Raw genomic sequence first — 25471 nt, forward strand, 5'->3', positions numbered from 1 at the left:
ACTGCAGATGTCAAATAAAAAATACTTGGGCATATTCAAAAGCACTTTCTGTCCATGAAGACAGATGTTTCTTCTATTGCAAACAGCCTAGTGGCTGCAGGAGAAATCTGTGGCAGGCAGAGGTCTTTTTCATTATTGTGGAGAGTGGACTTAAAGATGACACATTCCTGTGAACGGTATTGAGAGGACCTCGCCATTACTGTGTACCCAGCTTGGAGAGGACATGCCTCTCTGACAGCTTTTAGCAGGGGAATCATTGGGATTTTTTTTTTAGTGGGTAAAAGTAATTTTGGAGCCCTTCAGAAAAATCATTCTTTTGTGATAATTTCTCCTCTGTCCTTCAACATGATTTGTAGAGGTTTAACCTGCAATCCTGGGGAAGTTTTTTTTGTGGTAACAGAAATAATGACCAGTGCAATTCTGTCACCGGAAAGTGACTTCAAAAAATCAAGCATTGAATAATGAATAATTTCTTTTTGTTCTTGTTCTGAACCTCTATTAGTAATAAATGTCATTCTTGGCATTATCAAATTAGACACGCTTGTACAAGTGTTGCAGTTGGTAGCTCCACTTCTTTTGTGGAATGGCAGAAGGAGTAATTTTTCAGAAGGTGGAATTTTTTCCAGCCTGAAAATTGAGAATGGAGAAAATTAGTGATTTAAACTTTCCTGTATATTAGAAAAACAAAGAATTGTTTCTCTTTTCTGCTCCCCCAACCTGTCTCCAGGCAGCACCTTTTAAAATTTCCAAATGCTCCCAGACGCAGTCCGGGAGGGAAAGGGGAAGAGCCTGGCTGATGCTGGAATGCTGGCAGTTCACGGTCACGTTCCCTTGTTTTCATTGCCTTACAGATTGCCTCAAGGATGTTTCACTCTCTTACTGCAGTCTTGGCAGAATGTAGGACATGGGTTCACATTGCTGCATTGGCACTGGAAGAGGCTGTTTTTCTGGACGAGGCTTAGAGGAATAGCCTTTGAATGTTACAGTAGCATCAGAACAACAGAGGAAGAATGAAGGTCGCACTTGAACTGCAGGCACAGTTAGGAGACCAGCAGTTCCCAGATTTGTTTGCTTTGAGCACGTTTCCACCCTCAAATCCCTGACCCTGACTGCAAGCTTCATCTTGCATTTGCATTTTCCATAGGCTCTTGAACCTACTTGGAAATGTCAGGATCCTATGGGAACAGAAGGCTCCTACTTTAGAAACCACCAGGCCAGACCCACATGTTCCCTGTGTATACCTGCTGGCTGATGCAGTTTGAGAAAGATGTAATTATTTCATCAATATCTCCGGTTTTCAGACTATGAAGGATAAAAGATTCACCACAGTGCCACCCACATTAGAGTTTAATTAAACAGAGTTGAGAATATTGCGAGATACAAGATTATAAAGGGGCACTATTGTTCGAAATGCGTCAGGCCCAACTGTCTTAGGAATTTTACAGGACATTTTCCAGAAATATTCTGATGTTCTTTGGATACTCTTATGTTGAATTTTGAACTATTGAGGTCTGAATATGATGACCAGGTTGACAGCATTTGGGAGCAGGTCAGTAGATGGAAGAGAATAGGTGGGTAAGAAAATGGAGGAGTGAGAGAAGCAGCATAGGGCATTTTGTGTACTCCTTGCCAAGCCTGAATAACTAGTGTCTACCTCCAAAAATAAATGTGGGGGGTTTTAACCTTTTCACTTCTGTGAATGTCATCCCTCTCTTCAGGCTGGCAGAGTTAACAAGCTGTGCAGGCTCCAGCTGGGACAGAAAACAGCTGCCCTCTTTCCCAGGGCTTTTTCTGTTGCGAGCACATCACATCTGTGCTCACACCCTCCAGCATCTTGTAGTCAGCTTCTGATACCATCTGAAGTCTTTGATTTTTCCAAAGCAAGGAATAAGCCAAGTTCCAGATAAATAAAGATCAGGATGTCACATCAGCCTGTGTTCTCCCATAGTAACTGCATTCCAGATCACAGAGATCGAGTGTATGAAACCTGGAAAAAAGCCTTCTTGGTTGAGAGGTCTAACTTCAGAAAATCCTGCCTTACGCAAACAGAGAAATTGTTTTTCTGGGCATCTTCAGCAAATGGCAGGAACTCTTTCTTCTTAAGAAGAACTTCCTACCATTGTTGCAGTCAGATATCTCCTTTACTTCTCAGTTTCTTATAGCTCGCTGTCTTCTCTCAAAAATAATCTCTCTTCTTGACAAAAATGTAAGGTAGTGTCAGAGACGTAAAAAGTCAGCAGGGCCACAGCGTGAAATGCTGAGACTAAAGGCAGGAGAGGTTGAGTAGGGAAGGGACAAATAACTTCCATTTCTTTTAGTTTTCCATGCAAAGAAAGTCCTTTAGAAATGTCTATTATATCCCATCCCATTTGACCATAGTGCTGATCTAATCGGTAATAAAATACATAGTGTTGCTGTACCTGGTAGAAGAGAAAACGCATTTCTCCTCTCCAGTATTTCCATTAGAGTTCATAAAGAACTGGGCAGTAACAGATTATCATATTATGCTGTTCTATATATATGATGCTTTTCTGCAGCCACAAGGATAATGGATTATTTATAGATTGTAGAAACTGTCATTCACTGACCATATTGTATTGTGGAGCATATAGATTCTCCATAATGTAATTACTGTTGGAAAATTGACTTCCACTTGAAACTCAGAGAAATTTATCTTTATGTTTTAGGGACCTCACTCAGTGACTGAATCTGAGTGGCAGCAGCTTCCAATATTTTTTTCTTACGTTTTTTCCCCCCCACAATGATTTCTGATCATTTGACATTTTAAAGCAATTGGAATGAGTCTTTATAAGCCTTAGTAGTCCTTATTCCTGTTAGTACCAGAAAGCAAGTAAACTGCTGATGGAAGTGAAATAAAAAACTATTTGAAAAATTCATACAGGCGTTAACAGAAGCACAACAGCATCGAGTGAGGTAGGGTCCAACTTGCCCAGCATCCTCTCTCCAGCAGAGACTTTACCTGGATGCCTAGGAAAGAGCAACAACAGGGCAAACATATTACATTAGTGCGGCAGAAGACAGTGTATGTTTTCTACGTACATGAGTACACAAAAAAACTGTCCAGACACAGGTACACGTCTATATGAAACACTCTTACCCAAAGTAGTCTCAACAGGCAAGAAAAAGCATCCTCAGATTTTTATCCATGTGCCTGAAATTTTGTCAAGACTCACTGATTCCTATTTTAGTTGTTTCCTTCCAGTTTTCTTTCTTACGACAGGCTGGAAATGGCAAAGGAGGTGGCAATTTTAACACATTAGTCTTGCCGCTTTTTTAGACTCTCTAGCTTTTACACACCTTGGTTATAACTAATTTTCTTGTTCTTGCTTTTGTTTCTTTTTAATGCAGTGCCAGTGGCAGATATAAAAGCTGTTGTGACTGGGAAAGACTGCCCTCACATGAAGGAGAAAGGAGCTCTTAAACAAAACAAGGTATGGTTCTCAAATTGTTATAACACGCACCCTGTAGAATACAAAGCCTGTCAACTCGACCTTCCCTGAAGTAATTCAGGTATTTTTCATTCCAGCCTGCCACCTTTCTGTGTATGCACACACGCTTTGCTTTCACCTCACACCATTTGAGTTAAATTATTAGGACAGTCTACGTTCCTTTACTTAGATTTCACGGCAGATGTGCATTGCGATATGCCCAGAGCACACTAGCATAGTCTTTAGTAGCGGATGTCTTCTGCCTCTAAAGCAAAGCAGTTTTGACTGCTGCTGCGGAGCAGAGCAGCAATGCCTGTTGGTACCTACCCCTGTATTGTCTCTGGTAAATAACTAGTTTGTTCCAGCTGTCTTCTCTGATGAGCTCACATTCAGTGAACGCTGGCACAAGCCAAATTTGCAATTAATGTCCAGCTGATGAAAACCTTAGGTCCAAGTCAGATAGAAAAACAGCTGCCAACAAAAGGATGTAAGGTAAATGCTAGGCAATTAATGAGGCGTATAAAGATGTGTTCAGCAGTGCTTTTGGGAAAAACTGTGTAGGAGACAATTGTCAGCTTAAATTAGATTTATGCTACCTTTCAGATTTTTAGATCAAGAGCTGTGAACTGACAGTAGGACTCAAATTGTACAGTGCCAGAATCTTGCAGAGTTTTCGTTAGTAAGAATTGCCACTGCAGCAAGAAGAAACTGAGTTACTAGCAAACTCTACATCTTTGGTAGTGATGGTCTTCATACCATATTGTATGAGGTATGTTCATAAGTTTTCCATCAGGTTGTGCTGTCTGACCTTACGAGAAGGAGTGAGACTCTAATGGTGTTCTAGAGCCACACCCTGAGGTTTGGGAACCAGATCAGAGGATCTGAATCAGAATTTCTAGTTACCTGAAAGTGAGACATTTTGGGTCCAACTGGAAAGATATTTTGATGGACAAAATAGTAAAGTTAAGGGTTCCTGCTTCGGCACTTTGAAAAATAGAATTCATGCCTTCAGTGTTCAAATAAATACCGGGAAAAACAGTTCTAATAGGAACCACAGAAAACTAAAAGACACTTACTTGCATTTGTTTCACATACACATGAGTTGCTTTAAGTTTATCAGGATACCATCATCTCCTTTCAGCATTGGCTTTACATGGTTGGAAATTAAAAAGTCAGGACAAGCCTGGAAAAAAAAACCAACTGGGAGTATTTTTCCCTGTTGATTTTCTGAATCAGAGCGCTAACACACATGCACACGATAGATTGCATACAACTCCTACCTCATGCTACAGCTGAACCATCAACAGCATTTGGCTGGGGCATTTATATGATGCATATAAAGTATTTTTAGTGCTTCCCTGTCTTAGCACTCATATGTCCACACAAAAAGGAAAGATGAGAAGAAGGAAAGCAGTGGGTGGCAGTGATGGAAATGTGTCATCTTTATGGAGCAGTAATGTCTAGATAGTATTTAATGCTAAATAGCAATGCTGCAGATGAGTTTGTCCTCAGCTGTCAGCATCACCCCATTTCCTCAGGTAAAATTGCTTTGGACGAGCATAAAACAGCTGGCTGAGAATGTGAAGATTAGGAGTTGATAGGTAGCATGGCTGCAGCCAGAGCTGGAGCACTCCATTTGTGATCCTGGCAATAGTAATGACGATGTTTTTGCTATTTCTGGGGTGGTGGGGCGTTGGGTTTGGGTTTTTTTCCTTCCTCAATTCCTTGTTTTTCCCCCTGAGAATCACAGAATTTGTGAAATTAGTTGTCATCACAGTCCAACTGTCATGCACGATATTGCAGCTACTTAACTGACATCATAGGAATAACACATCATTGTTTGTGGAGTACCACGTTAATGTGGACAATGAAATGAAAATTTAAAAAAAAAAAAAAAGCCAGACACAGAATGCAATTTGGGTGAGTTTGGTATATGAAACCTTTTACTTCCTGAAATTTCACAACTGGTAATATATTTTTTAAGAGGCCTTTTCATCCTGTGCTTTCTTTATATATATATAAAACGACCACCTTAATGTTTATTCATTGGCAGAAAAGAAAATTGAATGGCAGAATGCCACTGCTATGAACATAGCTGGAATTGGCAGAATGTCCATAACAAAGGCTTCAGCATCTCTTCATTTGCCGGCACGCGGCCATTATTCTTCCAGCGGGACCATTTAGAAATAAATAAGAGTTAAACTGAGTTGGAATTTGCATGCATATGAAGCTGGAACGACTTGATAGAAGCAGACCTGAATCCATTGTTGTTCATCTTGCTTGTCTTTTAAATTAGGTTTAATTTTAAAGTCCTCATTTCTGACTCTCGAGTAATATTAATGAATTTCAAGGAAATGAAAAATATATTAGATTTCGCATCCTTCAAAACAAAGCATGAGAGAAGAATTTGGAAGAAACATCGCCATGTATTTCTAAGTGTTCTCTGATCGCTCTATTTGCTGATGTGGCAGGCTTCAGGCTTGGTGCCTTTTTAGTCAGCAGAAAATGGTTCTGCTCGCTTCCCTGTTGAATGCAGCTTTTTTTCTCTTTTATTTCATGTTCGTTGAACATGTTCCCTGCCACTGCCTGTATAGATAGTTCTCAGGGGGCAGGGGGAGCAAACTTAACACGGCTGTGGTCTCAGCCTTCAGCAAAGACGTGGTTGTTTTGAGTTTGAGGATGTTTTGAGGCTCAGCTGTTGGCACCTAAAATGCCTCTTCAAATGTCTCTGGCCCACGTGAGAGGCCAGCGGAGATTGCGGGAGAGAGAAGCTCGGGGCATGGGAGAGCAAGCTTCCCCTCGTACCACCTGCAGCAGCTTTCCCTGCTGAGTTGAAGCCAAGGAGTGGGAAGTGTCCAGCCAGCAGGTGCAGAATCTCTTGTTCCCTGTTTTCATTGAAGCTCAAAAAAGAGGCACCTCGTGGGTCCCAACACTGTTACCTTTGACGAGCACCTAGGGAAAGGCAGAGGTCTGACATGGGCCTCCATTAGGAGTGTCAAAGGAGTGAGTTCAACAGGTTGAGGTGGTGGACGAGGAAAGCAAAACGAAGAGGGGAAGGAGGAGGTTGGAAGGAATGGGAGAGAAAAAAAGACCCGAGAGAAAGAGGAACTGGTGCAAAAGCCTGGAATGGAAAATGACTTTGAGAAAGGTTGAGAAGTAGGACAGAAAAGGGAGGAGAAAACCACAGGTGGCTGCTAGAGAGTGACCAGTTTTCCTTTAGGAATTGCCAGTTCCTCAAAATCACCTGTCATTGATGGGAATGTAACAAAACCAGGTGGGGGTGCCTGAGAAGTCAGCCAGCTCAACCACCGAAACCACCATCAGTGTGGAGGGCCAGTTGGCAGCTCCAGCTCCATAGGCTTCCATTTTCCTTGGCAGCTTGCTGTGCATGAGATGACAGTGATGCTGGCAACTGGAAGCTGTAATTTCTGAGCCTGTAGTCTCCGGAGCAGCCAGCAAAAAAGCTGAAGTGGAGCTGGGACTGCCGAACTCCCGCTTTCCCCCATAAAGGGAAGCTTGGTGCCCTAAATGTGGCCCTTTCTCATTCTCTGCCTCTCTGGAAAAGACCAAACCCATGGCTCCCTGGGATATTCTGCTTTCAGGCAGGGTTTTTCTCTCCTTTTCCTTTCTTTGAGATGAACAAAAACTTCAATCCCTTGGAATTTCTCAAAGGACAAATACAGGGCCTATACAGGGGCCAGGCCTATGGGATTGTTGTTGACCTTCATGAAATTCGGGAACAGTAGAAGCCCTTTTTTTTAGTGCTACATTTTATTTTCACAACCTCAGTTGCATGACTTAGCATGTTCTGTCAGTAATTTGTAACACTCTGTGAGGAGATAGTGCCAGGTTTGCGTGGGCAGAGGTGAACTTGTTTCTGCAACGAGGGACATCACTCTTAATAAGGTGTGGCTGAGAGACATGCCCCAAACACAAAATGGCTATGTGAGCCGTGAGCCATTTGTTTGCTGAGAGCACCAGCGCTATTAGTATCTGCAGCTTCCACGGGGATTTAACACAGACTTGTCTCCAGTGGCCCGGCAATGCAGCAAGTTGAAGCTAATAACTAAACTCAAGGAAACCAAGAGCATTTCCCATGAGTAGCCTCATCTCTAATCATCCAAGAGTATCCCTAAGGATTGCAAGTTTCATGAATCAGTCTCTGCTCTTAATCTCACAAGTTCAAAACCGAAATAACCCTTACTGAAATCCAAAGACTTATGTCTGTTTCAGCCCAGGAGATCAGGGGTAGAAATCTAGAGCAATGCATATGCAGCAGTCCTCACAGTCAGTTCTTCCAGTTTAAAACTTGGTGTAGCGAATTTAAGAAGCCGTGCTTTTGTCGCTGCTGTCAGTGTAGGGACAGTTGTCATCTGAGAGTCAGCAAAGGCAATCGGTATTATGGGGTTCAGGAAGCCAAGAGGCAAAAACAGGGCATAGGATGCAGATCAAAGTAGTTACGAGTCAGCACTCTCCTCTGTAGCCGGGTCTTTTTTCCACGGAGTTGTTATATCCATATTAGCTACTTTACGGGTTGTGAAATCCATGTAACGGCGCTTGTAGCGATGCGTGCAGTAACCATGATAACACATCTTTACATGCTCACTGCCGGCCAGTGGAAGTTCATTATTTGTTCAAATTGGATGGGTTTCCCTGTAGGAACCCAGGTCCAGGTGACTTTTAAGTGCTTGATAAATTCACTTTGGCACCTTTGAAATTCCAGCATCAGTGCTGAGGGGAAAAAAGGTGATAATTTTTGTCTTCCCCAAGATTCGTTTGGGTCTTTTAAGTAACCCAGATAGATAGTTCAGTTTGACTGAGGCTGCTGGTTCTGATTCAGGTAGAAACAAAATGACAGAAATCTCTTGAGAATGAATAATTTAATAGATTTCCATCAGTAAAAGGAGCATAAGTACATACCAGCAGATTAACTGTCCTGGCAAGATTTTTGACACAGGGAATCAAACCTTGCAGAACTTGGCGAGTTTAATCTATACAAATTGGAAAAACTGTGGGTCTTCGTGAAGAGTTTGTTGCAAGTCTACTATTATGCATTATATTGATTTTAGTCCTCACCATTGCCTAGCTGAAATTTAAAGTCAAATGCTAACGTAATCCATGACCGCGCGAGCTACAGTCGGCACTGGGGAAGGTGAGTTTGTTTTGACTGAAGCATCGTGGTGGGACTCTTGCTGTGCCAGTCGGTTGCAGTGGTCTGGTACTGCTGCAGCTTTGTGCAGGCAGGAGAGTACCATAACCTATTTTTCCACTTGTTTTGGGGAATAAGTGGTAGGCAAGAAAGACGGACCTGAATGTACGAATTCCTCTCTCTCATGCAGCACTAATATCTGATTCTTTGTATTGTTCCAGGAGGTGCTAGAGCTTGCTTTCTCTATATTGTATGACTCAAGTGGCCAGTTGAATTTCATTGCTCCAGACAAGCATGAGGTAAGTGAAGTTCAGAGTACAGAAACTCCTTTGAAGCCCTCTTAGTTGCTTTATGGCAACAGACAGCTTTACAAGAACATAAGAATGGTCGCCTTGGCAGAGAGTACCGGTCCATCGAAATCTGTGTCACGTCTCACAACAAACTGAAAGCAGAGGGATTAGTACGGGCGAAAGACCTTCTGCAATTTTCATGCATATCCTGAGCCAGAGAAGGAACATGATTTATATTTGTACATCATAGAGGACATGGGGTCCAAATTAAAGATGAGTATTTCTAAGCCCTACTGAAATGTGAGCCGTAAGTAAGACAAAGAAGAGAGCTTAGGCAGATCACAGTTCCAGAGACCTTGCTCGCCATTTCCTGGTGTAATAAACATTTCTCTTGGTCTGCTCTACTTCAGACACTGGAGATTTTTGCTGTGTATTCACTTTAGTGAACTTCAGTTCAACACTGATGATTTGTACAGCCAAGCTCTTAAAGAATCACTGCCATCCTCAGCTCATCTTGACGATGCCAGCATAATCAGGGGAGGTTATACCATCGCTGGGTCTGTTTCAGCCAAATACTTGTGTTCTGCAGAATAGCATATCCCCTTATTCTTGGTTTCACATTGCTTAAGACCATTCACGGCAGGTGGTCGTATAAAGTCCTCTCTGTTGCATCTCCACAGGAGACTGTTTTGCAGTGGGTCTCACTTGTATGAAGACAGTGTAAATACCAAGGCAGAATGACAGCCCCTTCCCTGCTCCCTTCTCTCACTTGAAAACACAAGGAAATAGACAACATCATTGCCTTTTGGGAGGTGATAGAACTATTTTACCTAATTATTTGTGTTTCTCTCAAAGAACTTCCAAGTAAAGATTTAGCAGAACACATTATATTTAAAAAAAATAAAAAATAAAGTTTTTCCTTCTTATTTCTAAAGCAACAGGAGTTGGTGTTCCATTTGCACACTTATTTTGTGGTATCACATTTGGTCTCAGTTCAGGATACAGTGTTAAGATGATGAAACACAGAAGATTGCATTAAACTGCATTATACTGTAGTGTTATTAAAGCGCATGAAATTGCTTTAAAAGTGAAGTGTATTTAGTTACGCAGCTTCAACATTTGTAATTCTGGATTAAAACCTTCAAATAAGTGTTCGTTTTAGGGGGGGAAATTAAGTTATGCTCATTTGGGTTTTCCTGGGGATTAATATTTCAGTGTCATTTTCAAGTATGTTCATGCCAGAGAAATATGTCCTGTTCAGTTTTGATCTAAGAGAAAGCAGCAATGGGATCCCAGGCATAATGTGCCATGAGAGCTGTAGGTCTAAGCAGAGCATGGTTGTCTTCATCCTCTGAATTGAACGTGTGTTAGATGCCTTCTGATATAAATTCTCCAGAAATTGAATTCTAGTTCTGTTTCAGCTCATAAGAGCAAATGGTGATGAAAATCAACAAATTTTTCAGCCACTTGCGTCTCAAATATAGCCTATAGGTATAAGTGTATTTTAGTGGTCTAAATGCTCAAAACCTGCTGCTGCACCCCGCTGATGGGCCGTAGCATTGTGAGATGCGCTAACACAATTGCTCGTGATTGTGTTAACACACCTATTATCTTTATTTCTCTTTTCTGATCTTGGGCAGCTTCTTTGTAACAAAATTAATATGTTCCAAAAAAAACGGACAGAGGCAGCAGTCTCTGCCGCTACTTGACAGTCCCCAAGTGAATGTTTTCAAAAGGGCATCTCACTTCTGTACTTTTCCGTGGCCTACAGAAGAGTGAGTTGTTTAAAGCAAATTAAAGCAAAAAGTGCAAATGTTCAGAGGAAGCACCCACAAGGAAAGGCAAGTAGCATGTTATGAAGCCCGTGACTCCTCCTCAAAGTAACCGGGGCTCTTGTCAATAGAAGTGCTAGCTTAGCAGCGTTGTCAGCTTGGGAGGTTTGGTGGGTGACATCTCAAGGTTTAGAATGCTTTGCGTGAAGCACCAGGAATGGTGTTAGTACATGACAGTTTCAGGTCAGACTTACCTACGGTCCTCATGATTGTAGAGTGAGGTCTGAATGTGGGAACCGAGTGTATGCAAAACCCAAAAATTGACCTAGGATCCTAGGACGATTCAGGTTGTAAGGTAATTGGGGATATCCCCTGTCTGACCACCTGCTCAAAGCAGGTCAGCGATGAGCTCAGATCAGGTTGCTTGGGGCTGCATCTGGATGGATGAAGCCTGCACAACCTTTCTGCTTGTCTGGTTCCGCTGACTTGACTCCCAAGGTATTTCTTTAATAAAATCTCATTGCTGAACCGATATCGCTGAGATTTGGACCTCATTCTTGCACACTTAAGTTTGGCAATACTCTGAGCCATCTGTTGGAGCTTCCTGCTAGCCAGAGGATTCAGCACTGAGAGATCACTCCATCCTATTTGTTTTTCATTTAAATACTAATAGCTGGTTTCAACTACATAGCAAAAAGGTGGATTAATCTTAGCCTTGATTTTTGACAGAGAAACTGATGAGGGAGGCTATAATTAGGTTTCATTGGAGTTTTATGAAAATGAATCTGTAGTAAATTAATTTTTCAGTGTCTCTTAGTCTGTTTTGAGTATTAGAAAGAAAAAAGCTTCTGAATGAATGCCTCTGTTTTTCCACCATCTCATTAGGATTTCTCTCTGCTCAAAATGTACAGGAGTTTAATTAGATGCACTTGCCAATATGGAGATTAGAGAGGAAGCCCCTTTTCCAGGCCATTGCACTCATCTGAATTGTGGCCAGAATTTGGTTTCTGTGGGCCCTGAATGAGTTATATCTGGAAGAGGAGAGAACTGCAGTTCTGCTTTCTGGCTCGCTGGGATTCCTCCCCAGAGAAAGCGCTGGCCGTTCTCACTGAGCAGGTGATGGACAATTTACGTCAGGGGCTGCATCTGTTGAACGGATGCTCTGCGCTTCTGTAACCTGAGCAGAGCCTTTTGCCTTTCTGTTCCTTTCCTCGGAGTGAATTCTGGGAAGACTTTCCCAAAGAAAGATCGCAAGTTGGTCATAAAAAAATTATAGTCCATTCAAAAATAATTCCATTTCTAGGATAGATTTTTTCTTTTCCTGATGTTCTGCGTACGCTTCACAAAAATTGGATGCTTTACAAGTCTCCTGTGACACTTTGACAGCCTAGACTAGGCAGGCTAAGTTGTTTATTTAGTACTTCTTAGCAGGACAGCCTGAACCCTAAAGTCTCTTCCATATAGCTAATCTCACATTAAAGCTGCAGCTTGGCTTACGGACACCCTGGGTGAATCCTAGCCCCGCTACTGTTTTGGTACTGACTTAAATGGGTCGGATTTCACTTCGGATGTTTAAGTGTGTTAACCATCCTATTTTAAAAATATGCCCTTTTTCTGGATGAAGACATACCCCAAGAGGGGGCTTTCCTTCCCTTTCTTAAAAATAATCCTTATTTCTGCTTTAGGATGAAGTAAACCGTGGCTATCTTTAAACTTGGCTGTATCATGTAGCAAATGGTCAGCTAAATTTAAAATCCATTTTTTGGCATGAAATCTAGCATGAGTATTTGTAAGATAAAAATGCAGTTACGGTTGATTTAATTTCCCCCTGCAAACTAGGACACAAGTTCATGATTGAAATCTTTATTTTTAGATGATAGCATTTGAGTACTTCTGTTCATAGTTGAATAAATGGCTTTTAGTAATAAATGGAAGTGACTTGATAGAAGTTGACTCCAGATCACCAGTCTCCCTTGGGTTTGTTGCTTATTTGAAATGGTTATTCAGCCCACGTTTATCTCAACCTGTCAGCTGTTGGGAAAGGTGGCATCTCCCATTAGGAAAAAGCTAACAGTAAGGAAGAGGTTTTACAGGCCAATTCAGCATTTGCGGCATTTAGAATTACACCAGATAGCCTGGCATTTGATATTCATGAAGGACGCAGCATTGATTGACTCTCTAGTTTTCATAATATGTTATTTTGTGTAAAATAGTGGTAAAGAAGGCATAGGTACGTGAAGCCTATCTTTGTGTGATAGCACTTTAATCTATAGGAAAGCAAACCACGATAAAACTAGATAGTTGGTACTGGATTTTTTACACAAAGAGCTGAGAAGGATTTTGTGTGGGATTCAGTTCACCGAACTTCGCTGTCTTGGAATTAAAAGTTTGATTAAACATAAGATAATCAGGCTTTTTCTGTAAGTACTGGGGAAAGAGAAAGAGAGGAGGAGAAGGAGATATCTCTAGAGGCTCATGTCCTAAGTTGTTCTTTCTCCCATAACCATTGAGGAATATTCAACAAGGAGTTTGACGGAGGCAGCAAATTGTCAAACAGCTAAATGTTGTCATTTCTTCCCGTTTTTAGGGAGTTGGGGTTTTTAGGGAATTTTCAGGGGAACGTGCCTTCTTCATGATACGAGCTAATAAAATGAATCAACCTCATTTTAGGTCTCTTTGTTAAGTCCCTGTGGGAGCAATAACTGTAGAGGACAAGGCCAGACAAGTGGTTTGTGTATGGAAAGTCTATTAATGATAGTTTTTCTCTTTTTCCTTGCAGTATTGTGTATGGACCGATGGGCTGAACGCCCTCCTTGGGAAGGATATGTTGAGTGATCTAACGCGGAACGACTTAGACACGCTGCTCAGCATGGAGATAAAGCTACGCCTCCTTGACTTGGAAAACATACAGATCCCAGACGCTCCCCCACCTATCCCCAAGGAGCCCAGCAACTACGACTTTGTTTATGACTGTAACTGAGGCTGCCACTGAAACTTGCTTCAAAACTGGAAATATTATAACTGGAGAGATATTAAAAAAAAAGAAGAGTGTGAGGAAAAAAAGAAACCCACTTGTGCACCTTGGATTTTGGCTTTGGGGAGGGGTGTAGAAACACTTGCATTCCTCCCTGTTCCCTGCATCCCTTCCTTCCTTCCCCATTCCCATCTTCCCCATTGCTCATCCAAATCCACATTGCTTTAATTAACTTGTAATTGCAGGCCATTGGCCTTGCTTAAGGCAAAGACTGCCACTAAGAAGCACCCTCCCGAGGACTTTTTTTACATTTTTAATACTGGAATAGACATTCTTAACTAAAGGACGATGTTATCAAACTGCATGCCTGTGAAACCCACCTGGCAGGGCAGAGGCTTTAACTGGAAGGAGGAGGGAGGTAGGGAGCAGAAGCAGCTACTGTAAGCAGAAGATTTCCCCAGACACTCCCAAGAGTCTGCTCACAACTGAATCCGATGCGATGACAAAAATTGTTAACTGCTTCCCAGTGCTTGCACCATTCGTCACCGTCATTATTCTTTCCGCTCTCATCTCGACTCTTGCCACCGGCATTCACCCAACTCGATCGGCTCCCAGAATGGAAAGTCTGCAGGTTTTTGCTGTACCATACGCTGCGATGCTGCAACAGCTTTTCACTTCTTTTCCTCCCGGCTTTGAAATAGCCCCACACTAGCAGATCACTCGCACAAACTGTGTATGGCGCCACCAGTGTGTCCCATCCCTATAGCGTTCCCTAAGCCTCAGTTGCCTCCAGAATTGGCTTGTTGCTATTCGAAGTGATTTTTATTTTCTTGGTCCAAAGTTCAACAGTAATGTCCACAAATTAATTACAACTGCCAAACATCCAGGTTTACATTGTTGTCATTGCTACAGTGTTACGAATTTGCAAGGGATCTTTTTTTTGTACGGGTTCTAATTTTTTTATTTTATTTTGCCAAACAAATATATTTAATGAAAACTAATTTCATTGTGAGTACTTTTGGGGGACAGTATTTTTACTTAATTTCCATTTGGAACATTTGCCCTGAAGGGAAAAAATAATAGTTCCCTTCAACTTCACTGTTGAATAAAAATCTGAGTTGTGATGATTCTTGGAACTTTGTTTTTCTTCTGAAGTTGTCTTCTATTCTTCGTGGTTCCTAGCAATTCTGAAGTGTTTGGTACAAGGAGGAGAGGCAAAGGTGGTACCTTCCTTGTCTGTATCTGATTTAATTTACTTATTTGTTTGTTTATGGTGACAAGGATGAGATGCATCCAGAGATCTCCATTGCCATGGGTACATGAGCCTTCTTGTGAGAAGGACCCTTTGTGAAATCTGAAATCTCGGCATACTGATGTGCTCATGGTCAGTTTAAGGCTGTTGCCTTTACCATGTTTGCTGGAGTAACCGTCTTCCTGTATTTCCATTTGCTCCACTGAGAGTGTTTCTGGCTGCAGCAGGTTGCAACCGGGGAAGTTTGGGCTTTGCAGGATGGATTCCCTCCCTCCTCATGTTCTTCTAGGTATTTCACCAAGTTCGGTGTCCCTTACTCCAAAGTGCCAAGTCTAGATCTATAGGAACCCTCCAGCCCTTGCCCTCCCACCGCAAAGGCTGAAGCCAGATGTTTATTTGTGTGAGTTCCTCTCCTACTCGGACCCAGCTGAAAAAGACTGTGAAGAGGTTTTATTAGAGCTTGTGCTAGTGAGAAACCTAGAGGGTGGTTCCAGTTTAGACGGATGCAGAACACGTCAGCTGAGGTGGCCTTTGCTTCATCCAGTCACCTCTGAGGCAAACATCCTGACTGACCTCACACCTGGCGAGGAGAGAAATGACGTCCTGCAGGTGCTACGAAAAGGAGGATGAGGAGAACATTGCATGAACTCGAGCATGAGGGTCCTAAGGAAGGTGTCCTCCTGAAGCTGCGTGTGCAGTATTTCATGAATGCCTTGCTCTAACAAGGAGACCGAAGTTGTTTTTGGTGGTAAAGTAAGGAAAAGTAAAGTAAGTACAGTAAGTGAAGTAAGGAAAAGTAAGTAAGCTGGTAACGTAAGGAAAAAAAGAGACTCTCAGTTCAATGCTGGAGTAGGAGGTTACAACGGACTGTGGCCTGACGGAAAATTCAGTCTGAATGAGAACAGGGATGTGCAACGTGAGATGTGGGAGTTCGTGCTGGTTTATTCTCCAGAGCCTTGCCAGACTATAGCAAAGGTAGTCGGGGGTCAGAAATGAGTGGAAGCAAAGGCACTGCCTGCCACAGGGGATTTTGGAGGAATCTTGGGGGTGGGGGATGGAGGTAGGAACATGTTTCTTTACAAGACATTAATGCTGCCTCTTGTCCGCATGAAGACTCAGAGCAGAACAGAGAATCTGAGTTGTTTTATTAATCTCCCTGACCCAGCTGGATGGCTTGGCTGTGCATAACCTTTGCTTTTTATTTACAGACTGCAGAGCTTGTGCTTCAGATGGGTATTGCTTGTTGTCAAAAGAAACAGCTTTCACTCCTAAGTGATAAGAGCCAAGCGCTGCCGGCTCAGGGGCAATCCGGTGCCGTGATCTTTGCAGGTAGGCGTCTGCGTGACAATCAGAAAGGAGCAAACAAAAACCCTCCTCCGGGCGAGAAATTGAGCAGGAGGGAAAGGTTAGACTTGCCTCCCCTGCTAAGGTGAGTGCCCCAAATTGCACACCAAGAACCCAGGGGAGGCGGTGAGAGAAGAGCTGGCGACCCAGCCTTCTTCTTACCAACACCTCCTGCCCATCCGCATAACGCCCAGGGACACCGACGCCGCTCGGGCAGCGTGGGGCTCTTGAGCGTGAATCGCTGGCAGCTGCCTCTCTCCTTACACCCCTCGGGCACCGTGCAAGGAGGTGACACAGCCCAGTGGCCTCTCTCCTGCCCTGGGAATCCTCAGGGCGGACATAGCCTCACCGGGGAGGTCCAGGCCCGCATCCAGCTGGATGCCGTGGCAATGCCTCCTGCACCCCTGCCTTACGGGAGCCCCATCTCCTCGCGTGGCCCAGCTCTTTTGTATGGGTTAGGCATCGTGTGGGACAGTCACATGAGCAGGCAGGCTAAATTTGTCACACACGCGCACACCCCCCGGGTCCCACCCTGCCATAAGAAAGAAGAGGCTCGAGAGATGCGTTGGCGTAATAGCCCATGCAGCTATTTTAAAAGCGCTCCCTCAGCAACGCGAAGGGCCATGGTGCAAACAAGAATCCTGCCTTCACTTTCCAGAGCTGTCATACAGGCTCACTTCACCGTTACGAAATTAAAAAAAAAAAAAAAAGTTTCATGATGAACAAGTATCCTGCTGCTTCCCATTCATTTAAAAAAAAAAAAAAAAGAGAATGAAAATGGCAAATTCATTTGCTCATGCTGTTGTGTGTTCCGGAAAAGCTTTTAAGGCTTCACATTCAAGGAGCTGCAGCAGGAAAAAAAAATTGCTATTGAAGTTTCTTGTATAATTTCAAAACATTAAGTGGGTAATTGCTTGTAAAAGCCATAGAGGGGAGAGAGAACAAAAAAAAATAATCAGTCTAATTTTAGCTCCTGTTTTTGAAATGACTTTGCTTTTGAAAGTGAATATATTCTTTTACCAGAAAACTTGAATCAAGAAAAACATGTATCTTCTTAAGTCAGCTGCTTGCCCTGCTTGTAAGGACAAGGAGAAGAGCAGCAACGCGAAGTAATCCTGCGCAAAAGCAAGCGATGTGTCAGAGAAAGAGCTTGCGCTCTCTGGGCTTTCATTACCACTTTCCAGAAGCAATTCCTTTTTCAGTAGGGAGAACTCTTTTATTAAACCTTCCAACTTTCCGGGAAAAATAACATGCTCTTGCGAAGAGGCAGGTAGGTGATGACTGTCTTTGAGGTTGCAAAATGAGCGTGCAAGATCCTGATTACTTTATTTGTGAAATCCTCTCGTGCCTTCATGGATCGCATTTTGCTTGTCCAGGGTGCTCGTTACCGACGTTTCTCTCAGTTTTCCCCAGTAATGCAGGCATGTCACATGTGTATGGGAATGGGAAGGCTTGTATGGAAATCTGGTGGGATCCACTGCCCAGAACAAATCCCTCTCTTCTCTAGCGGTCAACTGAGCAGCAAGGGAGCCCCGTGTGCCCGCGGCAGCCGTGTAGCCCACCGGCTGCGATCACACAGGCGCTGGCAACTGAACAGCTCTTAAAAGAGGGAGGGATGGAAGGGAGGAGAACCAACCCCCGCCCCCGGCAGGGGAAGATGGAGAGAGAGGGACGTGGGCACGAAACGCCCCTGAACGCTGGTCTGCTTTTTGGTTGTTCATCATTGCGTTGGACTGCAGTGATCAGAGGTGGCTCCGATACGTCCAGCTCTGCAGTGGTGCGAGCTGTTAATCCTGAGCAATAACCAGCGATGGAAGATGTTGGGAGTAGGAGGACACCCTTGTACTGCCATATCCCCCCCCTTCCTCTCTTTTGTGGCTGCTGCTGCACTGACAAGTGAATGCCATTAGCTTCACTGTCATGTGAAAGTCGTTCATCTAAGGAGCGTAATAAGATGAATGTGAGATTTTACCCCCTTCTTGTTCCATTCTTCTTGAGAGTGAAAAAAAAATAAAATAAATCTAGCCCTTAAATCTAGCCCTTACTGACCTCGGGATTTCTTAGCTGTCAGAAACGAGCCTGGAATACTAAGCACCTGACATAAGAAAAGGGCCCCTCCCCTTGAAGCAGCATCAAGGAGCTGGAAATAAAAAGGATTTTCCTTCAGACACGGTTCCACAACCTCTGCATGCTGCTGAGGGAAAAATCCCTGCAAACTCTGGAAGACATTCACAGGACAGAGTTTTTGTCACTTCTGCTGGCTGAGCTGTCATTGCTCTCCCCAGAGCTTACTAAATCAGGAGAAGACTCGCTCAGTGCTCCCTCCCTGCCCAGATGATAATTATATTTGAATATTAAACATCCACATGGCTTACACAAGTTGCCTGGTTAACACAGCACTTACCCACGTAGCAAAAGAGGCTTGATTTCAGTTTGATAAACAGGCACCTAAATTTGGGTGGGTGCTCGTGGACCTAGCTGGATCAGGGCCTGTGCAAGGAGAAAGGCAATTTTGCCTGTTACTGAGTTTTTGCTACATGCTTGGAGGCGACGCAAGCAATGATTTTTCTGACTGATGTGGGATTGGGTACCACTGGTTACTTCAGGAGACTGAACAAGATGCCGCCTGATTATTCAGCATCACCCCAGCTGCTTCACGCATCTTTGGGACTTACACAGAGGTAAAAGGATTGAGACGAGAGCCCTTTCTGTATGAAATCAGGCTGAAAGTTGAGAGGAGAGCGGTGTCAAAAGCACAAGTTTGTTAGGGCAGGACCGGGCGTAAAATGGGTGTTGGAAGAGCCATGGATTTTCATAGCACGGTGATTTCAAAGTGCTGATTCAGGGAGCGGAGCGCCGTCCTGCCGCAGCCTCAGGAGGGCAAGGTTAAAAAGAACTGGAGACCATTTCAAACTCGTTTAGTAACATATATTTACATTTTCTTTTCACTTCTATCTGGGAGGCCTTGAAGGTCTCTGGAGAGCAGAGCTGGTCTGGTGATGCTTAGTTTGTGGGGACACAAGTAGGGCAAAGGAAACATTTCATTAGCCATCCCTCTCCAAGCGGAGAGGTTGCTATTGGAAGTAGAAGAGTTTTCTGAACGGGTGGGTTTTTTCAACAGAGAATTTCTCAGCTTTACCGTAGCCACCTCGCTGGAGGTGCTCTGCGGAGAACAGTGGCTGTTGTGGTTTTATACTGTCTTGGAAGAGCCAAACAAGTCCCCTCATTTTGGGAGGCTCAGCCAAACCCTCTCTCATCCTATTTGCCTCTCGTTTATAGACAGTTTTCTGTAAGACGTGACCTGTGGGACAGTCACAAAGCTGGGGAACCAAGCGCTGCCCGTTCCAGCCAGGATGGGTATGGCCAGAAGACAACCATGCAGGTAGAGGGTGGGAGGGAAAAGAGACACCTAATATAATTTTGCCAAGGGCAGGCTTTCTTTCCTGTGACACTTAAGGATGTGTCTTGAATGACTTTATTTCAATTGTCATTAGAGGATTTTGCAGCCTGATTGAGCACCGCGGTTAAACTCTCCCTTGATGAAACCTCGTGAGTCTAATTTTAATCTTGTCGGCAACATGGTGTTCAGACTAAACTGATTATGTTTTGGGACTCCTCTGGGTTGCGGTGAGGGGGAGGGAGGCTGGTTGTCTTTTGTTTGATAAGAGGCAGCATTTTTTTATGAGTTGTGTCTGTATCTTCTCAGTTTCTCTTGAAATGCCCCAGATTTGATATCCCCTTCCCACCTACCTCCCCCAAGGGGCAAAGGCACCCTGGAGATCTCTGCTGTCCCACCAGCAGGCCAGGCGCAGGTGGGAGGCTGAGCCCGTGGGACTTCATTCCCTGCCAATTAGCAGGGAGTTTGTTGTGTCCGGATAGTTTTTGAAGAAGTCAGGAAAAGTAATGTAGCAATCTGCCAGGCTTCAAAAAAAAATAAGTTCTCCATAAATGCTTAAAATGAGGACACCAAGGATGCGGGCAGGGTACATTGTGCAAAGCTGCTGGCTGCTTGCATCTTTCCAGAGGAAAATGGCTGATCCGCAGGGTTTTCCCAGGGCACAGCTCCCCTCTTCCCCCCGCAAGCAGCAGAAACCTGGTGCATTTGAAAAGCTTGGAGAAGCGAGCAGGGAAACATGTGAAAGGTTTCTCTGCCAGGAGAATGACATTTAAAGAGCGCCAGTAGGATAATTTCGGCTGTTTTTCACCCGTGCCGGTCCCTCTGCACATATTGCTTGACTCACGGTACCCTCTGTCAGTCTCTGACCTTTCTCAAAGCCCTGGGTTCCCCCTTTCTGTCCCCAGCCCAGGGTGGGTGCAGTGATACCTTAGACCTACCCACCATTTCATCTACCCCAAAGTGTCAAAGTGCAACCCAGCCAAGCTGGCTTTCACATAGACATACGTCTCGCGCACTTGGTTCTCCCATTTCCAGTGTGGTATGAGGTCCATGGAAAACCGATGTTGCGGCTTTAAAACAGGCTGGCTCGTGGATGGCTTCTCCGACATCTAATGGTCCAAGCTTTTTCTTCAATGAAGATGTATATCGAGTCCTCCACGCTGATCTTCATAAAACCTTTAAGAACTTACCATTTCCAAGCCACCAACTCCTCATCAAATCCGACAGCTCACCGACGGATACACGCACGCAAACACACGCGTGCGCACACAGGGTTCAAGTGCCTCGGACCCATTTCCCCAGGAAACCAGGCTGAAAAAAGCACGTTTACAGCTGGGCAGTGTCAGCTGCTCCAGTGGGCAGCATCGAGGTGAGAGAGGATGGAGGAAATCAGAGCTGGGAGCATCCTGACGGAGGCTGTCAGGCTAGCGGGGCTGCAGGGGAGGGGACGTGGGGAGGGGAGGCTGGGGCAGCACAAACCTCACCATCAAAAATATACCTGCAGCCATGCTCAGGCACAAAGATGAAGTGAGGATGACAACTAAGAGCAGGCAACAAGGGGTGACGGGCACAAACTTGAACACAGGAAGTTTCGACTAGACATGAGGAGGAGCTCCTTTACTTTGAGGGTGGCAGAGCACTGGAACAGGCTGCCCAGAGAGGTGGTGGAGTCTCCATCTCTGGAGACATTCAAAACCCGCCTGGACGCGTTCCTGTGCAACCTGCTCTGGGTGACCCTGCTCTGGCAGGGGGTTGGACTAGATGATCTCCAGAGGTCTCTTCCAACTCCTACCATTCTGTGATTCTGTGACAACACCAAATTGCTGAGCTGCATGTGGGGGACAGTGGGGACTAGATGATCTCCAGAGGTCTCTTCCAACTCCTACCATTCTGTGATTCTGTGACAACACCAAATTGCTGAGCTGCATGTGGGGGACAGTGGGGACCAGAAAAAAAGTATTGCGCAAGACAAAGCAGCCTTTCTAAGGCCTTACTTAGAAGTTACTGTAATTTTTCACCACGGCTATTAAAATTACGCCTTGTGGAAGCGTCCCGTTGGCAAGGGGGTGCGCCATCACTGCTTTTTCATCACCTTGAATCCGCTGCAAGACACAGCACAGGGAGGGGAGCACCGGAGGGATGCTGAGCTGGCTGGGAAAGGGGCAGGGGAACAATCCCCCGCCAGAAAATGCCACTGAAGGAAAATGAACAGGCACACCAAATGCATGACTTTAGCTGAGTTGTTGATTTGGGAAGGGAAACCGAGAAGCTAAAGCAGCTGAAACTTGCTGCTCAGATGGCTTTTGGACTGCTGTGGGTCATGGTTCTCCTCCTGTAAAGAATTAGTATTTCAGGGCTTCTTTTTAGTTCTAAGATTTAAAGTGCCATACAAAGCTGTAGCTGAAAGAAAACGTGATTTTTATTTTTTTTATTTTTTCGCTTTCTATTAGAAACTGTGTGGCTTTTTCTTTTTCCCCACAGAAACGAAGCCAAATTGCAGCAGTCTGGGTACCCTCCCCTCAATCAGAAATTCTGTCCCGGAACCTCCATCACCAAACCCGCATTGCCTGAGGAAAACCATCCCGCCTGCCTGTACTAGCTAACTCGAAGTAAAAAGGTACACGTAGCCAGTCCATCAACAGTCCATCACGCAGAATGAATTGCGGTATTTTCACCCAAATATATTTCTGATCAGCTGATTTGCTGCAAAAAGCAGTCCCAGCCCTCAACCTTTGTGGCATATGAAGGACCTGGCTGCAGCCACGAATAGAAACTGTGCCCGTGGGGAAAAGGAAGGAGGAAAGTAAGCAGCAATTGCCTTTTTTGGTTTGGTTTGGTTTTAATCAAACTCAACTCACTTTTAAATTTGCAGACTTCAGGAAGTTTCTCGGTGATGGGCTTCTGAAGACAGGTTTCTGAATTAAGCTAATTAGTCAAGTGACCGGCAAGCATTCATTCAGATCACCCTGGCTGGGAAAAAAAAAAAAAGAAAGTGTTGTGGATTTAATAACTTTGTTCATGCAGAGCATAGCAATTAAACACAGCCGGCAGCAGTGCTGTGGTCAGCCTGTACCTGAGCACTAGCTGGTGCTCGATGGCCCTGCGAGGGGTCCCATCTACCCCAGGATGGGCAACAAGCACCTGCCATGCCGGTCCAGCCCCTGCCAGCAGGGAATTGCTGCTTGCAATTTTCTATTGCTTTCCGCAGTGTAGTTTCCCAGGGGTTTATACAACAAGGAGCAAGCCTGTCAAGCAGGCGGGAGGTGTAGGGGGGAAACTGTTTCCTTCTCCCCTTTTGATGAGGCTCGATAGACTTTTGATGCTGAGTTTGGCAGGGACTGTGCAGGTAGCGGTACAGCGGCGCTGCAGGGCCTTTAAAACCTGCTCCCTTGCTGGAGGGGTGCTCCAGAGGAGGTGGTTTGAGTGGCTTTGCACCATCTGCCTGGTGTGCTAATTCCTCCACCAGGGCTGAAACAAGTGGTTTTGCCTGGTGGGAGCCATCCACGGGTACCCGATGGCTCCCCACTCGTGCTGCTGAGTGGGGCGGCTCTCTAGGAAAGTCATCTTGGGGGACCAAGCGGTTCCTGCTGTTGTCAGCGTCCCCGCAGTGTGTGAGCCATGTGTGCCCCGTGGCAGATCCAGGAGCCCAAAGGTGGCTCCTTCGGGCCCTGGCGTTGCTGGATGGGGCTGAAGCTGCCCTTCACATGCTGTAAAGGGAGGGAAGGTATGTCTATAACTGCCTGCTTGGCCAAGTTCCTGATGGAAATTAGTACTTTAGTGCTGTTGAGACCGTCTTGTCTTTCTAATGGCGTATCAGGGCACCCCAGATGCTGTGGGAACACTATTTTATACCGTGTATTGGGAAAGAAAAAAATTGCTGTATTGGGAGATGAGAACTCATGGGTGCTCCCCATTTGTTAATGGACTCGTAATTCTCTTGCTGACACATTAGCACATTAAAATGGCATTTTCCAGGCTCTTGAAAATGTCAGTGAAGGCCCGTTTCCATCAGCCGCCTTTGTAGTTTCCCAGCTTCTGAAATCCACTGACACGGGCTCCTGTGGGCAACCGTCCGTGTCTCCCACCCGGTTCTGTCGTGCAGTGTCTTCTTCCAGTGCACCCTGAATGGTAAATGCAAAGGGAAGCCATAACCCTATGGCAGCATTGTCTAACATGAGCCAGAAGTGCAGCACCAGGTATTGTTTGGTCTCGGATTTATCCGGATGCCCACACCCCAGCTGAAGACATTAAATGTTGTTTCCCTTACTGCTGTGGTGAGGATTTGAGCCAGGCTGTAATTTACTCCTGAAATATCCTGGAATGAAAAACAGAAGTTAATCTTTTGGGGAGACAGGTATGCTTATCTTCAAGAAAGGAGCTGCATTAGGAAAGTAACAGAGGATTTGATTCTACTGTTGCAATGAAGATAATAAATATTCATCTCTGAAAGACAGAGGTGGATGTGAGGATGATAAAACAGGTGTGCAAGACTGGAGTGACAGGTGCTGAATAACTCATGAGGAGGATCCTGGGATTTAGTGATGGCATCAGGAAATTTAATGTCTTGCGTGAGCCGTTCCTTGCAAACAGAGAGAACAAGGTCTGTTCTGTCCCGGCGATTCCCCCTGGTATGAGCACGAAGAATAGCTCCCAGCAGCCCGTCACACTTGGGGCACACGCAGGATTAATAGTGTGTCGTGCTGGCCCGTACCTCACCCGCCTCATTGTGGTCTGAACCTCCAGGGGATGGGAAGGTCTTATTAATTAATTCTCTTAATTCAAGCACCTGTAACTGATTTATATGCAGCCAAGGGCCTGATCCTGCAGGGCGTGAGCAGGCTTTGGCAAGGCGCACAGCTTTCCAAATCCCCAGCAGAGGGGAATTACTGGATCTCATGCTGCAACATAAGCAGCAAGGGGATTTGGGAAACCTCTGCTGGATTTTCCCTGGTGCAGCTAATACATGGCATTTGTTGCTCATTGGTGTTGCAGATTCAGCTCAGCCAAAATTCACCTTCTGGCGGTGTGCTTGGTTTCATCCATAGGCAACAGCACAGTCTGGAAGAAGAAGAGAGAAAATGATGTCAGGAGGAGCAGGGGATTTCGCTGCTCAAGATGCAAAGGATGAATCATTCTTCTTGCCAGGGGAGGCAGAGATGTGGCCTTTCAGCAAGGGCTTGAGCTGCTCCTCGCCAACTGCTCTTTGAGCTCAGCGTGGCCTGTCCCCAGACGCACTGCAGTGACCAGCCTGCTTCTAACGCAAGAAACAACTCATCCTGGGGTCCATGCCCACTACATGGACAGCAGCTGACATTGAGGTCTCATTCCTCTCCTTCAGGCAGTGACACGGTGCTGGGTCACACCTGGGAACCTGAAGGGACCGAGCAGTGGAAACACAAGCGGGGCCAGCAGCTGAGGTTTGGCGGTCCCTGCCCTACCCGGACGGTGAGATCAGTAGGTGTGATGGATAGACCATTCAATGGGTCACGGCACCTTTCCCGCTCATGTCTGAATCACCAAAGAAATACAGTACCCAAACAATCGGGCAATATTTTAGAATGAACGGTGACAATAGGCCCTTGTCCTGCTGAGATTGCAGCTCCCAGGCTTGTTCTGCTGCTTAACCTCTCTGCTGCCAGCAGGGATGAGCTCATGTCCAGGCAGGGCACACACAGCTTTCCCTGCAGGGATGGCTGCATCCTACTTTTTCCTCCCTGGGGCACTATCCTGCCCAGGCAGCTCAGGAGCAAGCCCAGCAAACCTTAGCAAAGACATGGTCCCACGCTGCCCAGTGCCCTGACCCAGAGCCGCACACCGCTGCCATGACCGCTGTGCCCTGGGATG

At 45.0% G+C, this 25471-nt stretch overlaps 1 protein-coding gene across 4 annotated transcripts in view; it reads left to right on the top strand.

Moving 5' to 3' along the window:
* ELMO1 (engulfment and cell motility 1) overlaps positions 1-14751 on the top strand; it is a 311581-nt gene extending 296830 nt beyond the window's left edge. For 3 of the 4 annotated variants that reach the window (XM_063325494.1, XM_063325495.1, XM_063325496.1), the window contains 3 exons: positions 3370-3452; positions 8820-8897; positions 13440-14751. In XM_063325494.1, the coding sequence (XP_063181564.1) occupies positions 3370-3452; positions 8820-8897; positions 13440-13640 (362 nt within the window). In that variant the 3' untranslated portion in view covers positions 13641-14751. The remainder of the gene's footprint in view (positions 1-3369; positions 3453-8819; positions 8898-13439) is intronic. The other variant, XM_063325497.1, reaches the window with a different exon arrangement.
* The last annotated feature ends 10720 nt before the right edge of the window (positions 14752-25471 follow it).

Source organism: Chroicocephalus ridibundus, chromosome 2 (genome assembly GCF_963924245.1).
Source record: "Chroicocephalus ridibundus chromosome 2, bChrRid1.1, whole genome shotgun sequence".
NCBI lineage: Eukaryota > Metazoa > Chordata > Aves > Charadriiformes > Laridae > Chroicocephalus > Chroicocephalus ridibundus.